This window comes from Globicephala melas, chromosome 1 (genome assembly GCF_963455315.2).
Source record: "Globicephala melas chromosome 1, mGloMel1.2, whole genome shotgun sequence".
NCBI lineage: Eukaryota > Metazoa > Chordata > Mammalia > Artiodactyla > Delphinidae > Globicephala > Globicephala melas.
Genome location: NC_083314.1, coordinates 143735442 through 143751818, shown reverse-complemented (window position 1 = coordinate 143751818; position 16377 = coordinate 143735442). Strand labels below are relative to the sequence as shown.

Genomic DNA, 16377 nt, shown 5'->3' with positions numbered 1-16377 from the left:
AGTCCTAAGACCCATGGTTCATTCTAGATAGGTTCAGGTGTGTTATCTATGTACAAGAAAAAGATTGACACACCCACTAGGATAACTAAAATAAAAAAGACAGACAAGAATGTTGGTAAGGATGTAGAGAAATTGGAACCTTCATTTGTTGCTGGTAGGAGTGTAACATGGTGCAGCCACTTTAGAAGACAGCTTGATAGTTCCTCGAAAGGTTAAACATTACCTTATGACCCAAATTTTTACTTCTAAATATAAGAGGAATTAGATCCTATGTCCATATGAAAACTTGTGCACAAATGTCCATAGCAGTATCATTGATAATAGCTGAAAAGGGGAAACAGCCATCAACTGGTGAATGGCTAAACAAAATGTGCTGCATCCATACAATGGAATATTATTTGGCCATCAAAAGGAACTAATTACTGATAACGTGCTTTAACGTGGATAAACCTTAAAAGCATTATACTAAGTGAATGAAGCCAGTAACAAAAGACCATATACTGTATGATTCCATTTGTGTGAAATGTCCAGAATAAGCAAGTCCATCAAGACAGAAAGTAGGTTAGTGGTTGTCAGGGGCTAGCAGGAGAGGAGAATGGTGGGGGTGGGGGTGACTGCTAATGTGTATGGTTTTCTTTTGGGGGTGATGAGCATATTCTAACATTAGATAGTGGTGTTGGTTGCACAACTTTGAATATACTAAAATACCACTGAATTAATATACTTTAAAAGGATTAATTTTTTGATATATAAATATCTCAATGAATTTGTTATAAAACAAACAAAACACAACAAAAAGAAAGAACTTAGGCCAGACTCTCTGCATACGTAGAAACAGAGATTAGTAACTGATAATAATTATTTGAGTATTTCAGGTACTTAGCACAGTGCCTGAACATAGTAAACACTAAAGTCTTTGTTAAAAGAAGAAATATTATGATACCAAAAGGAGGAATCTTGGATATAAATTATTGCAGGGATGTAAGGCTGAAAAAAAAAAGGTGGTAAATAAAAACTCGATTAGAAATTATAAGAAAACTGAAAAGGTAGCCAATTCCAGAATAAATATGTAAAGATGAATATATTTTCTATATATTTGCAATTACCTAGTCATGAAATACAATGAAAAATATATTATTAACAAGAGTAATATAAAATATTAAAAAACTAAGAGTAAACTTGGCAAGAAATGTACAAAAGCCTATATGGGGGAAAATGACAAAATATTGCCAAGGGACATCAAGGAAAACTTGAAGATACACCATCTTCATGGACGGGAGGACTTAATATTGTAAAGATATTACTTTTCCTCCAAACAGATCCATATATTGTATGTAGCCCCATTTATTTATTTGTTTGTTTATTTATTTTGGCTGCGTTGGGTATTTGTTGCTGTGCGCAGGCTTTCTCTAGTTGTGGGCGAGTGGGGGCTACTCTTTGTTGCTGTGCATGGGCTTCTCATTGCGTGGCTTCTCTTGTTGTGGAGTATGGGCTCTAGGCACATGGACTTCAGTAGTTGCAGCATGAGGGCTCAGTAGTTGTGGCTCGTGGGCTCTAGAGCACAGGCTCAGTAGTTGTGGTGTACGGGCTTAGTTGCTCCGTGGCATGTAGGATCTTCCCAGACCAAGGATTGAACCCATGTCCCCTGCATTGGCAGGTGGATTCTAAACCACTGCGCCACCAGGGAAGTCCTATAGCCCCATTTTCGGGGGAAGAACTAACTAAATGATTATAATGTACATCTAGAGGAAAAAATGTCCCAAACAAATCCAAGAATAGTTAAGAATCTTTCTAAGAGAGGAATTATGGTATTTACTGTACCAAAGAGTAAAGTACATTTATAAAGCTATAATACTGGCACAGGAATAGCAGACAGATCATACAGTAAAATAATGGGAAAAACTGCCAGCGTTTATTGAACAGTTACTCTGTGCTTTGTGGGTATTTAAATACCATACAACTCTATGAGGGTAGCTATATTATTATCTCCGTTTGACAGATGAGAAGACTGAGATTCAGAGAGATTTAGTAAATTGCTCAGGGTTATATAAGTAATGGCAGAGCAGGAATTCAAACCGATGCTGATTGCAAATTCATTGTTATTAATTAGTAAAATTTAATTCTTGGAGATTAACCTTAAGTAAATGAGGTTATGTAAAAATACTTAGATGTAAGAACGTTATGTACAGCATTGTTATAAGAGCCAGAAGTTAAGACTAACCTTAAACATCAAGCAGCAGAGTATTGGTTAAATAAAGTATAGTACACGTCTACAATTAAAGACTATGTATGGTCATTTAAAGTTATATGGAAGAATACTTAATGACGCAGTAATAAGGATAGCTATATTAAACCGAAAAGTGGATTACAAAACAGTATATATACTCATTAAAAATATATATATGGGGGCTTCCCTGGTGGCGCAGTGGTTGAGAGTCCGCCTGCTGATGCAGGGGACACGGGTTCATGCCCCGGTCCGGGAAGATCCCACATGCCACAGAGCAGCTAGGCCCGTGAGCCATGGCCGCTGAGCCTGCGCGTCTGGAGCCTGTGCCCCGCAACAGGAGAGGCCACAGCAGTGAGAGGCCCAAGTACCGCAAGGAAAAAAAAAAAAAAAAAAAAAATATATATATATATATATATATATATATGTAGAGAAAAAAGAGGAGATTTATATCAAAATGTTATTTTCTCTGAGTGGTGAAATTATGAATGATTTGTTTTCTTTTTGCTTCTCAATATTTTCTATTTTTTCTGCAGTACAATATGTTTTTTTCTCTAAAGAAAAATAATTGCAATAAAATTATTGTGTGTGTGTTTTTTTTTAAGGTGTGTGAGTTATTCACCCTGCCAGCCAGGTTAGCGGGTCCTCTGTGCTCCTGTAGGCCCCTGTGTTCCCCTTTTTCGTAGTGATCATAGTGTATTATCATTTACCCTTCTAACTCCATAGCGTCTGGAATAAAGTCTGGTGCCAATCATTGTTTCGGTCAATCAATATTTCAGTAAGGAAGGATGAAACAGAGTGGGAATGAAGGGGAGAGGGAGGGAGAAAGGAAACCAACCTACGGAGATGTGGATCTGAGGTTATTTTTCCAGCTTCATTCCTCAAGATCCAAAAGTAGGTGGTGGATGGTATATTACTTGTATAATTCTTTATACTAATCCAGGAAATGAGTTGAACCACTTATCTTTAAATTCTGATTGTGCAAGAACAAAAATACATGTGAAGGAATTTACCTACAAAGAAAAGAGGCGTTAGGCTTCCTACATTGAGAGAGGCCGGAGTGAATCTTTCAGAAATTATTGAGACAAATGAAGGCTATTTCAGTAGAAAATGCTGCTGTGCCACCCACTCTCCCATTCTCCCTGTCCTTCCACCAGTTGTATCCAGAAAGCCATTTTCAACAGAAGATTTGGCAGGTGATGCAGTTGTTGCCTGGTTGCCTTTCAGACTTTTCTGGGTAAAAGATCCTAAGGGAGCTTGGGGACTGTCTGCTGACCCAGCTGCTCACATCCTGTATCTATTTAAAAATTTGGGGAAAAGCCAGAGGAATGAACTTCATATAACTCTGTGTTATTTTTATTTCCAGGAAGGGGAGCAGTTTGTGAAGAAAATCGGTGGTATTTTTGCCTTCAAGGTGAAGGACGGCCCTGGAGGTAAAGAAGCCACCTGGGTGGTGGACGTGAAGAATGGCAAAGGATCAGTGCTCCCTAACTCAGGTCAGTGCAGTGATGACTTCATTTGTAGGAGTACTGACAAGTTCACAAAGAAAAATGGGGGCCTGCTTTGGTGTTTTCCAAAAGGGCTGGCTTTAGAGTTCCAGGACCTTGTTAAAGAACTGGGGAATCCTTGGGAACAGGAATAGGTCACAGCTGCTTCCTCCCAAAGACGGGAAGGCTCCATCACTGTCACCAGCCATAGGCTTTGGAATTAAACAGACTTGGGTTTGGAGTCCTGGTCCTGCCACTCACAGATTCTGGCCTTGAACAAATTATTTCACTTCTCTGAGCTTTGTTTTTTTCATTTGTAAATGGGAATAATAAATGGTACCTATTTCATAGGGTCACGTGAGGATTAAGAGCATTATCTCCTGATTAGCCTGTGAAGCATATGCTTCAGTGTATGGTTATGTGTCCTCAGAAGACCTGTCTGTACTCACTGCCTCCACTTCTCTCACCCAGTCTTTCTCTCACCCATTCCAGTCAGCTTTGGTCCTCATTATTATCCCAGAACTGTTCTTGTCAAGGTCAGGTAACCGCCATGTTGGTAAATTGAGTGGTTAATTCCCAGCCCTCATAATTATATTATTCTTCCAGGCTTTCTTCTTACCTACTGGCTGTTCCTTCTTGGCCTCTGTCCCTTTTTTTTTCTGCATCTCTAAAAGTCTAAATGTTGGAGTGCTCTAAGGCTCAGTTCTATCTCCATTTAGTCCCTGGGACTCTCATCTAGTTTCATGCTTTTAAAACCGTCTCTACACTGATGACTCCCAGGTATCTTCAGTGTGAACTCAGCTACTGAACTCCAAGGTGTGTATCCAGCTGCATAATTGACAAGTTTACTTGGATCCTTAGTAGGCATCTCAAGGCTAACATGTATGAAATTGAACTGCTGATCTTCCTCCCACTCCCCTTTAATTATGTTCTCCTCGAACTGTCTTCTGCATCTTGCTAAATTGCTCCTCTGTCTTACCAGTTCCTCAGTCTAAAACCCTTGAAGTCATGCTTAGCTCTTCTTTTTTTTTTTTAATTGAAGTATAGTTGATTTACAATGGTGTGCCAATCTCTGCTGTACAGCAGAGTGACTCAGTTATACACATATACACGTGCTTTTTTTAATATTCTTTTCCATTATGGTTTATCCCAGGAGTTTGGATATAGTCCCCTGTACTATACAGTAGGAGCTGTTGTTTATCCATTCTAAATGTAATAGTTTGCATCTACCTTGGCTCTTCTTTTTCTCACACTCTACAGTGTAATCCGCCAGCAAATTCCATCCTATACTACTACCACCTTGGTCCTCCATCATTTTTTGCCTGGTCTCCCTGTTTCTAACCTTCTGCCCTGTTTCTGTACACACCAGCTGGAGTGATCATTTTAAAACTCAAGTCAGCTCACAGGGTAAAAACCAGGGTTCTTATAATCACACCACATGATCTGGCCCTAGTCTTCTCTGTCTTATTATACTCTCCCTCACTTTGCTCCAGTTACACTGGCCTCCTTGCTATTGCTTGAACGTGGGCGTTCGCAGTTCAGGGGCTTTTACTGCCTGGAGTCGTCATCCCTCACATATCCTCATGGCTTGTTCTCCCATTTCCTTTGGTTTTTGCCCAAATGTCACCTTCTCAGTGAGCCTTTCCCCAACCACACTTCTAAATCACACCCCCATTACCATTCCCTATTGTCCTTTTCTGCCTTATTTTTCTTTATAGCACTTACCGCCATCTGATACCATATCTTATTTCTTTACTTATCGTCCATCCCCCCCACTTGAGTTGTAAGCTGCATGAAGGCAGAGCTTTGTGCCTCTTAGGTTCACTGCTGCATTCACAGTGCCTAGAATAGTACCTGTCACATGGTAGGCCTTCAGTAAAATAAATAAATAAAAAGTGAACAGCAGAATGAATGAATGATGCTCAGTAAGTGGTAGCTATATTGTATGTTATGTTTCTCTCGGAGAGAGCCTGGTGCGATTAAGAGATGGGATGGATAGGAACTAGCGTTTTAGAGGGCTATACTATGAACTTTGAAAACGATTTTATATATAATCAATCCCTTAAATCTTTTTGAGTAGAAAAGTGAAAGTCAGAGCTTTCTAAATACTCTGCTGTTTTAGAGGATGAAGCTGGTGTATTCGACCTGATGAATTAGAAATGAAGAAATCAGAAGCAGAGAGAGCAATTAGGAGGATGGATGGTACCACCATCTAAGTAAGCAAAAAGGATAGCCGAGTGTTGGCAGTGAGAAAAAAGGATGTTGTTACATGGTAGTTGCTAGGGGTGTTTGGGGTGAAGTTGATGGTACTTGGAAGCTGTGAAGGAGAAGGAGATATATCAAAGATGGTAGAGTTCGTTATTGCTACATTACTGGGGAAGGTCCTGGAGGAGACAATGTCATCAGGAGCACAGGTGGAAGGAGGGTTAGCCTTAACAAGGAGGGATGGATACTTCTTCCTCTAAGAGGGGGTAGATAAATATTCAGGGGCATTTTGAGGTACAGAGGGGTTTGGCAGAGATCCTGGAATAGAGTTTAGAGCTTGGAGAAAGGAGAAGATGTTAAGAGCAGTGTTATATGTACTGTTGAATAAGGAATCAACTAGAGATTAATGAAGGAAAAGCTGAGTGGTAGTAAGGGCATCTGGTGTGGGCAGCATTTTTTTTTCTCAAAATGAGTGGGCAGAAAAATAACTATGTTTACATTCTGTGAGCTGCCATCTAACATGATGTACGAAGAAAAACTAAATGCTTCATCTAGATTCTAGCTTTTAGAAATAAAAAGAACTTTGGGGAAATAATGCCAATTTTTTTAAAAGACTGAATGTTAATGGTTACTTCAGGATTATATATTGACATGTCTAGACAGATGTCAAGTTGATTTTTTTTTAAGTTTTTATTTTTCTTTAATTTTTATTTTTATTGGAGTATAATTGCTTTACAATGTTGTGTTAGTTTCTGCTGTACAATGAAGTGAATCACCTATATGTATAAATATATCCTCTCCCTCTTGGACCTCCCACCCACCTAGGTCATCACAGAGCATCAGGCTGAGCTCCCTGTGCTATACAGCAGGTTCCCACTAGCTACCCCTTTTATACATGGTAGTGTATTTATGTCAAACCTAATCTGCCAATTCATCCCACCCTCCCTTTACCCCCCGGTGTCCACATGTCTGTTCTGTATGTCTGCGTCTCTATTCCTGCCCTGCAAATACGTTCATCTGTACCATTTTTCTAGATTCCACATATATGTGTTAATATACGATATTTGTTTTTCTCTTTCTGACTTCACCCTGTATGACTGACTCTGGGTCCATCCACATCTCTACAAATGACCCAATTTTGTTCCTTTTTATGGTTGAGTTATATTCCATTATATATACGTACCACATCTTCTTTATCCATTTATCTGTTGATGGACATTTAGGTTGCTTCCATGTCCTGGCTATTGTAAATAGTGCTGCAGTGAACATTGGGGTACATGTGACTTTTGTTTTTAATGTAACTTTTTTTTTTAACTTATTTTATTTTTTTGGCAGCGTTGGGTCTTCATTGCTGCACACGGGCTTTTTCTCTAGTTGTGGTGAGCGGTGGCTACTCTTCGTTGTGGTGCACGGGCTTCTCTTTGTGGTGGCTTCTCGTTGCAGAGCACGGGCTCTAAGCACGTGGGCTTCAGTATTTGTGGCATACGGGCTCAGTAGTTGTGGCTCACGGGCTCTAGAGCTCAGGCTCAGTAATTGTGGTGCACGGGCTTAGTTGCTCCGCAGCATGTGGGATCTTCCCAGACTAGGGCTCGAACCTGTTACCCCTGCATTGGCAGGTGGATTCTTAACCACTGCACCACCGGGGAAGCCCACATGTGACTTTTTGAATTATGGTTTTCTAAGGGTATATGCGCAGTGGTGGGATTGCTGGGTCATATGGTAGTTCGATTTTTAGTTTTTTAAGGAACCTCCATACTGTTCTCCACAGTGGCTGTATCAATTTACATTCCCACCAACAGTGCAAGAGGGTTTCCTTTTCTCCACACCCTCTCCAGCATTTATTGTTTATAGATTTTTTGATGATAGCCATTCTGACTGGTGTGAGCTGATATCTCATTGCAGATTTGATTTGAATTTCTCTAATAATTAGTGATGTTGAGTATCTTTTCATGTGCCTCTTGGTCATCTGTATGTCTTCTTTGGAAAAATGTATGTTTAGGTCTTCCGCCCATTTTTTGATTGGCTTGTTTGTTTTCTTGATATTGAGCTGCATGAGTTGTTTGTATATTTTGGAGGTTAATCCTTTGTCCATTGCATCATTTGCAAATATGTTCTCCCAATCTGAGGGCTGTCTTTTCGTCTTATGTTTTCCTTTGCTGCACAAAAGCTTTTAAGTTTAATTTAGGTTCCATTTGCTTATTTTTGTTTTTATTTTCGTTATTCTAGGAGGTGGGTCAAAAAAGATCTTGCTGTGATTTATGTCAAAGAGTGTTTTTCCTATGTTTTCGTCTAAGAGTTTTGTAGAGTCCCGTCTTACATTTAGGTCTTTAATCCATTTTGAGTGTATTTTTGGGTATGGTGTTAGGGAGTGTTCTAATTTCATTCTTTTATATGTAGCTGTCCAGTTTTCCCAGCACCACTTATTGAAGAGGCTGTCTTTTCTCCATTGTATATTCTTGCCTCCTTTGTCATATATTAGTTGACCATAGGTGTGTGGGTTTATCTCTGGGCTTTCTATCCAGTACCGTTGATCTATATTTCTGTTTTTTGTGCCAATACCATACTGTCTTGATTACTGTAGCTTTGTAGTATAGTCTGAAGTTGGGGAGCCTGATTCCTACAGCTCTGTTTTTCTTTCTCAAGATTGCTTTGGCTATTTGGGGTCTTTTGTGTTTCCATACAAATTGTAAATTTTTTTGTTCTAGTTCTGTGAAAAATGCCATTGGTAATTTGATAGGGATTGCATTGCATCTGTAGATTGCTTTGGGGAGTATAGCCATTTTCACAATATTGATTCTTCTAATCCAAGAACATGGTATATTTCTCCATCTGTTTGTGTCATCTTTGATTTCTTTCATCAGTGTTTTATAGTTTTCTGAGTACAGGTTTTTTGTCTCCTTAGGTAGATTTATTCCTAGGTATTTTATTCTTTTTGTTGTGATGGTAAATGGGATTGTTTCCTTAATTTCTCTTTCTGCTCTTTTGTTGTTAGTGTATAGGAATGCAAGAGATTTCTGTGCATTACTTTTGTATCCTGCAACTTTACCACATTCATTGATTAGTTCTAGTAGTTTTCTGGTGGCATCTTTAGGATTTTCTATGTGTAGTATCATGTCATCTGCAAACAGTGACAGTTTTACTTCTTCTCTTCCAATTTGTATTCCTTTTATTTCTTTTTCTTCTCTGATTGCTATGGTAGGACTTCCAATACTATGTTGAATAAGAGTGGTGAGAGTGGACATCCTTGTCGTGTTTCTGATCTTAGTGGAAATACTTTCAGTTTTTCACCATTGAGAATGATGTTTGCTGTGAGTTTGTTATATATGGCCTTTATTACATTGAGGTGTTTTCCCTCTCTGCCCACTTTCTGGGGAGTTTTTAATCATAAATGGGTGTTGAATTTTGTCAAAAGCTTTTTCTGCATCTATTGAGATGATCATATGGTTTTTATTCTTCAATTTGTTAATGTGGTGTATCACATTGATTTGTGTATATATATATATGTATATATATTTTAGTTTATAACAACAATAATTTTTAATGGAAGCACAATATAAAAATCTAAATTGTGACATAAAAAAACATAAAAGGAGGGTAAGAGAAAGGTAGAGTTTTGTGTGTAATCGAAGTTAAATTGTTATCAACATAAAAAAGACTGTTATATCTATAAGCTATTTTATGTAAGCCTCGTGGTAACCGCAAAGCAATAACTTACAGTAAATTCACAAAAATAACAAAAAGGGAATCAAAGCATACCACTACAGAAAATATGATTGTGTATATTGAAGAATCCTTGCATCCCTGGGATAAATCCCACCTGATGATGGTGTATGACCCTTTTAATGTGTTGTTGCATTCTGTTTGCTAGTATTTGTTGAGGATTTTTGCATCTATATTTATCAGTGATCTTGGTCTTTAATTTTCTTTTTTTGTAGTATCTTTGTCTGGTTTTGATTTCAGGGTGATGGTGGCCTCGTAGAATGAGTTTGGGAGCATTCCTTCCTCTGCAGTTTTTTGGAAGAGTTTGGGGAAGATAGGTGTTAGCTCTTCTCTAAATGTTTGATAGAATTCACCTCTGAAGTCATCTGGTCCTGGACTTTTTGTTTGTTGGAAGATCTTTAGTTATAATTTCAATTTCACTACTTGTGATTGGTCTGTTTATATTTTCTAATTCCTTCTGGTTCAGTCTTGGAGAGTTTTTTCTTTCCAAGAATTTGTCCATTTCTTCCAGGTTGTCCATTTTAATGGCATATAGTCGTCATTGCAGTCTTATGATCCTTTGTATTTCTGTGGTGTCAGTTGTAATTTCTCCTTTTTCATTTCTAATTTTATTGATTTGAGTCCGCTCCCTTTTTTACTTGATGAGTCTGGCTAAAGGTTTATCAATTTTTTTTTTATATTCTCAAAGAACCAACTTTTAGTTTTACTGATCTTTGCTGTTGTTTTCTTTGTTTCTATTTCATTTATTTCTGCTTTGATCTTAATGATTTCTTTCCTTCTACTGACTTTGGGTTTTCTTTGTTCTTCTTTCTCTAGTTGTTTCAAGTATAGGATTAGATTGTTTATTTGAGATTTTCTTGTTTCTGGAGGTGAGATTGAATTGCTATAAACTTCCCTCTTAGAACTGCTTTAGCTGCATCCCATATGTTTTGGGTTGTCATGTTTTCATTGTCATTTGTTTCTATGTATTTTTTAATTTCCTCTTTGATTTATTCAGTGATCTCTTGGTTATTTAGCAATGCAGTGTTTAGCCTCCATGTATTTGTGGGTTTTACCTTTTTTCTTTTCCTGTAATTGATTTCTAACCTCATAGTGTTGTGGTCAGAAAAGATGTTTGATATGATTTCAGTTTTCTTAAATTTTCCAAGGCTTGATTGTGACCCAAGTTGTGATCTATCCTGGAGAACGTTCCATGTGCACTTGAGAGGAAAGTGTATTCTGCCACTTGCAGGTGGAATGTCCTATAAATAGCAATTAAATCTATCTGGTCTGTTGCATCATTTAAAACCTGTGTTTCCTTATTTATTTTCATTTTGGATGATCTGTCCATTGTTGTAATTGGGTGTAAAGGTCCCCCACTATTATTGTGTTAGTCTTGATTTCCCCTTTTATGGCTGTTAACATTTGCCTTATGTATTGAGGTGCTCCTATGTTGGGTGCCTAAACATTTATAATTGTTATACTTACTTCTTGGATTGATCCCTTGATCATTATGTAGGGTCCTTCCTTATCTCTTTAACAGTCTTTATTTTAAAGTCTATTTTATCTGATATGAGTATTCCTCCTCCAGCTTTCTTTTGATTTCCATTTCCGTGGAATATCTTTTTCCATCCCCTCACTTTCAGTCTGTATGTGTCCCTAGGTCTGAAGTGGTTTCTTGTAGACAGCATATATACGGGTCTTGTTTTTGTATCCATTCAGCGAGGCTGTGTCTTTTGGTTGGAGCATTTAATCCATTTTCATTTAAGGTAAGTATCGATATGTATGTTCGTATTACCATTTCCTTAATTGTTTTGGGTTTGTTTTTGTAGGTCTTTTTCTTCTCTTGTGTTTCCCACCTAGAGAAGTTCCTTTAGCATTTGTTGTAAAGCTGGTTTGGTGGCGCTGAATTGTCTTAGCTTTTGCTTGTCTGTAAAGCTTTTGATTTCTCCATCAAATCTGAATGAGATCCTTGCTGGGTAGAGTAATCTTGGTTGTAGGTTTTTCCCTTTCATCACTTTAAATATATCCTGCCACTCCCTTCTGGCCTGCTGAGTTTCTGCTGAAAAATCAACTGATACCCTTATGGGGATGCCCTTGTATGTTATTTTTTGCTTTTCCCTTGCTGCTTTTAATTTTTTTTTGTTTTTTTGATTTAATTTTTGTTAGTTTGATTATTATGTGTCTTGGTGTATTTCTCCTAGGATTTATCCTGAAGGGACTTTCTGTGCTTCCTGGACTTGGTTTGCTATTTCCTTTCCCATGTTAGGGAAGTTTTCAACTATAATCTCTTCAAATGTTTTCTCAGACCCTTTCTCTTTCTGTTCTTCTTCTGGAACCCCTATAATTCAAATGTTGGTGCGTTTAATGTTGTCCCAGAGGTCCCTAGGACTGTCCTCAATTCTTTTCATTCTTTTTTCTTTATTCTGCCCCTTGGCAGTTATTTCCACCATTTTGTCTTCCAGCTCACTTATTTGTTCTTCTGCCTCAGTTTTTCTGCTATTGATTCCTTCTAGTGTATTTTTCATTTCAGTTATTGTGTTGTTCATCACTGTTTGTTCTTTAGTTCTTCTAGGTCTTTGTTAACATTTCTTGTATTTTCTGGATCCGTGCCTCCATCCTGTTTCTGAGATTTTGGATAATCTTTTTTTTTTAATTAATTAATTTATTTATTTTTGGCTGCATTGCGTCTTTACTGCTATGCACAGGCTTTCCCTTATTGCAGTGAGTGGGGGCTGTTCTTCATTGTGGTGCGCGGGCTTCTCATTGCGGTGGCTTCTCTTGTTGCGGAGCACGGGCTCTAGGCACGTGAGCTTCAGTAGTCGTGGCACACGGGCTCAGTAGTTGTGGGTCATGGGCTCCAGAGCTCAGGCTCATTTGTTGTGGCACATGGGCTTAGTTGCTCCACCGCATATGAACCTATGTCCCCTGCATTGGCAGGCGGATTCCTAACCCCTGCACCACCAGGGAAGCCCCTGGATCATCTTTACTATCATTACTCTGAATTCTTTTTTCAGGTAGGTTGCGGAGCACGGGCTCTAGGCACGTAAGCTTCAGTAGTCGTGGCACACGGGCTCAGTAGTTGTGGGTCATGGTCTCCAGAGCGCAGGCTCATTTGTTGTGGCACATGGGCTTAGTTGCTCCACGGCATATGAACCTGTGTCCCCTGCACTGGCAGGCGGATTCCTAATCACTGCACCACCAGGGAAGCCCCTGGATCATCTTTACTATCATTACTCTGAATTCTTTTTTCAGGTAGGTTGCCTATTTCCTCTTCATTTATTTGGCCTTGTAGGTTTTTACCTTACTCTTTCATCTGTAACATATTTTTTTGTCATCTCATTTTTTTGATGGGTGGGGCTGTGTTCCTCCTTACTGGTTGTTCGGCCTGAGGCGTCCAGTGCTGGAGTTTTTACAGTTGGATAGAGCTGGGTCTTGGTGCTGAGATGAGGACATCCGGGAGATCTCACTCTTATTAGTATTCCCTGAGGTCTGAGGTTCTCTGTTAGTCCAGTGGTTTGGACTCAGTGCTCCCACCACAGGAGCTCAGGGTTGACCTCTGGCCTGGGAACCAAGATCCCTTAAGGTGCACGGTGCAGCAAAAGAAAAAAAAAAAAGGAGCAGTACAATAACAAAGAATAAAAGATAAAATTAGAAAAATTTTAAAGTTAGAAAAAATAAATATACAAGTGAAACAACAAGGTAAAACACAACCACAAACCCCCCCCCCCAAAAAAAAAGAAAAATGGGCCAGAAAAGGCCTTGGCTGTGGGGGCAGAGCTTAGGTTGGGGTGAGGCCTATGCTCAGGATCCATGAGGCAGGAAAAGGCAGCATGGCTGGAGGGCGCCTCGGACAGCGGAGTTCAGAGCTAAGGCCCCGGGTGGGAGTGCAGGGCCGGGGTTTAGGCCCAGTGTAGCTGCAGGGGGCCTCGGAGGGCGGAGGATCTGGCCTGGGACCACAGTAGGCTCCCAGGTGCCCGAGTGAGTGGGGGAAACGCTGGCCTAGTGCCCTTCCCATCCTCCCGGTCCCCGCTGATCCCCTCACTGTGAGTGGGCCCGTCCCAAGGGTGGAAACCCCACCCTTCCCCAACTGCCTCTCAGTGCACCGGTCCCCGTCTGGCCTCTACTCCCCACCCACGCCCTCAGGACCTGGGCGGCCAGAGGGGGTCTGGGAGGGCAGAGGATCATGCCCGGGACCTCAGTAGGCTCCCCAGGACCCAAGTGGGTGGGGGAAACGCTGGCTGCCTTCCCTTCCGATCCTCTGGCCTCTCAAGGGTCTCTCCCCATCCCCGTTGCTCCCCTCACTGTGGATGGGCTCCTTCAGGTGTGAGAACCCCTCCCCTCCCCCAGCCGTCTCTCAAGGGTGCCGGTCCCGTCCCACCTCCACTTCTCCTCCCCGCTCCCTCCCCGCCACGTCCCACCTGGTCATTCGGGGTTCCTCCCGTCCCTTTAGGTGTCCGTGGTTCCCCACCAGTACCTGGTAGGTGCCCTAGTTGTGAGGAGACGTGAACTCTGTGTCCTCATACTCCTCCATCTTGACTCTGACCCCAAGGAGATTTTTGGAGAAAAATTTTCCTGTTTTGTTGTTATTGTTTGTTTGTTTTGAAAGATTATATGCTTATGGAAACATATGGCAAATTTTCAGAAAAACCTTGCTCTCTGCATATGAACCCTGGCAGCGAGCTCTCCCCACATTAGGTGCCCCATCCCATACCTGAAGGGATTTTACCCAGAATTTCTGCTGAAACTGATACTTGTTGGCAGCTAGGAGTGGCGGTGAAATATGGACTTACCAGTAAAAGCTACCGTGGGAAATTGCCAGCTCCTTTTACATCAGCCAACAAATGACCATTTGTTAGAGATCAGCTATGTTAAAGCATTAATAACCTGTCCTAGTTTGAACTGGCATCTTAAAGAGAATTGCTAGATCTTTTGACATGTACATACTGTTGAGAGGTTTACTTTCTGTTAGCAAAGTAAGAGTTACTTAAATGTATTTCATTTGCTTATATTCTAAGAGTTTGGTAATGATACAGTTGGTTATGTCAGGACTTTTAGGCTTTGTGCATTTTTCCATAATCTTTTCTTGCTGCCTGGTGTTTCTCCATGAATTCGGCCCCTTCCTCCTCTCCTTTGAAATGACTCGCATATCTCCAGGAAGCCAACTTTAATTAATTTAACACGATATATTATTCTTTCATTCGTATATTCTTCCCTCTCAGCACCTGTTTGAGTTCTCAACCCTGCCCCTTAATGGGGAACATGATACAGAAGGCCTCAGAGTCTCTCATCCCCAAGGTACAGGGGAAAGAGCATAGCCTTTGGAGATACCGAAACCTGGGTTCAGACCTTGGCTCTGTCACTTACTAGGTGTAAACCTTCCCTGAGTCCAGTTGTCTCATCTAGAAAATGGTGAGAATAATGTCTATCCATGGAGCTGTTGTGGGGATTAAATGAGATAAAAGGTGTGTAAAGCCCCTAGCATGGAAAGTGCTCAGTATATCATTGCTTCCTCCCCAACCCATATATTAAACATTAATTTTGCATAAACACATTGGAATTGTCTGTGACTCCTCAAAAGGACTAGGGGAGCTGAGAAAGCATCTGGGATACATCAGATGCAGATGAATTGGTGAAGGCTCAATTAAAACTGAGCTGTTGGGGCTTCCCTGGTGGCGCAGTGGTTGAGAGTCCGCCTGCCGATGCAGGGGACATGGGATCGTGCCCCAGTCCGGGAAGATCCCACATGCCGCGGAGCGGCTGGGCCCATGAGCCATGGCCACTGAACCTGCGCGTCTGGAGCCTGTGCTCCGCAATGGGAGAGGCCATAACAGTGAGAGGCCCGCATACCGCAAAAAAAAACCAACAAAAAACTGAGCTGTTGAATGTTTGTATTCTTCCTGTAACAGGGGGAAGCCATAGAGCTTAGGAGTTGGGAGTGAGGGCTTTGGCAGCAGGAATCTGCTTTCATACCTAGCTCAGACACTTAGTAGCTGTGTGACCTTGGGCAAGTTGTTTGACCGCTCTGACCCTCATAGGGTTATTGTATGAGTCTAGGTATGTGAAGTAATCGGCATAGTGAGAGCTCAGTAAATGCTGATATAGTAACAGCAGCAGCAGCAGCATTTATTTCCTAAAGTCACCTTTTTATTGACTATGAGTCCTTTTTTTGGCATATTAGGATCTAATCCAACTATGAATCAAGTCCAGTTATCTCAATTTGCTAGCTTTTTTTCCTCCCTGCTCTTTGATGTTATATATCTACAAGAGAACTGGATTTTCTAGGTTGTAAATACCTTAATTTTTAACACTTCAGACCTTTTTTCAAGTAATAAGAGAAAATTTTGTTACAGGCAAAGATGGAGGGGCTATTGAATCACAGTCTTTTTATGGGCTATCCCTGCATTCTAAGACATATAATAAAAACTTTTATTTTCAATCTTGTTTTCGTTACTTAATAATATAGGCATGCTGTATTTTCATAGTTTACCCCCATCTTAGGCCATTTGGGCTGCTATATCGAACATACCACAGCCTGGGTAGCTTATAAACAACAGAAATTTACTTCTCACAGCTCTGGTGGCTGGAAGTCCTAGATAAAGGCATCAGTATGGTCCCGTTTGGTGAGGGCCCTCTTCCTGGTTCATAGCCAGTGCCTTCTTGCTGTGGGCTTTTATCATGGAAGGAGCTAGGGGTCTCTCTGGAGCCTCTTTATAAGGCATTAATCCCATTCATAAGGGCTCTACCCTCATGACCTTCCAA

At 40.5% G+C, this 16377-nt stretch overlaps 1 protein-coding gene across 2 annotated transcripts in view; it reads left to right on the top strand.

The window, feature by feature from the left end:
* Positions 1 to 16377, top strand: part of SCP2 (sterol carrier protein 2) — a 164703-nt gene that overhangs the window by 139831 nt on the left and 8495 nt on the right. For both annotated transcript variants that reach the window (XM_030870167.2, XM_060305457.1), the window contains one exon: positions 3591 to 3720. In XM_030870167.2, the coding sequence (XP_030726027.1) occupies positions 3591 to 3720 (130 nt within the window). The remainder of the gene's footprint in view (positions 1 to 3590; positions 3721 to 16377) is intronic.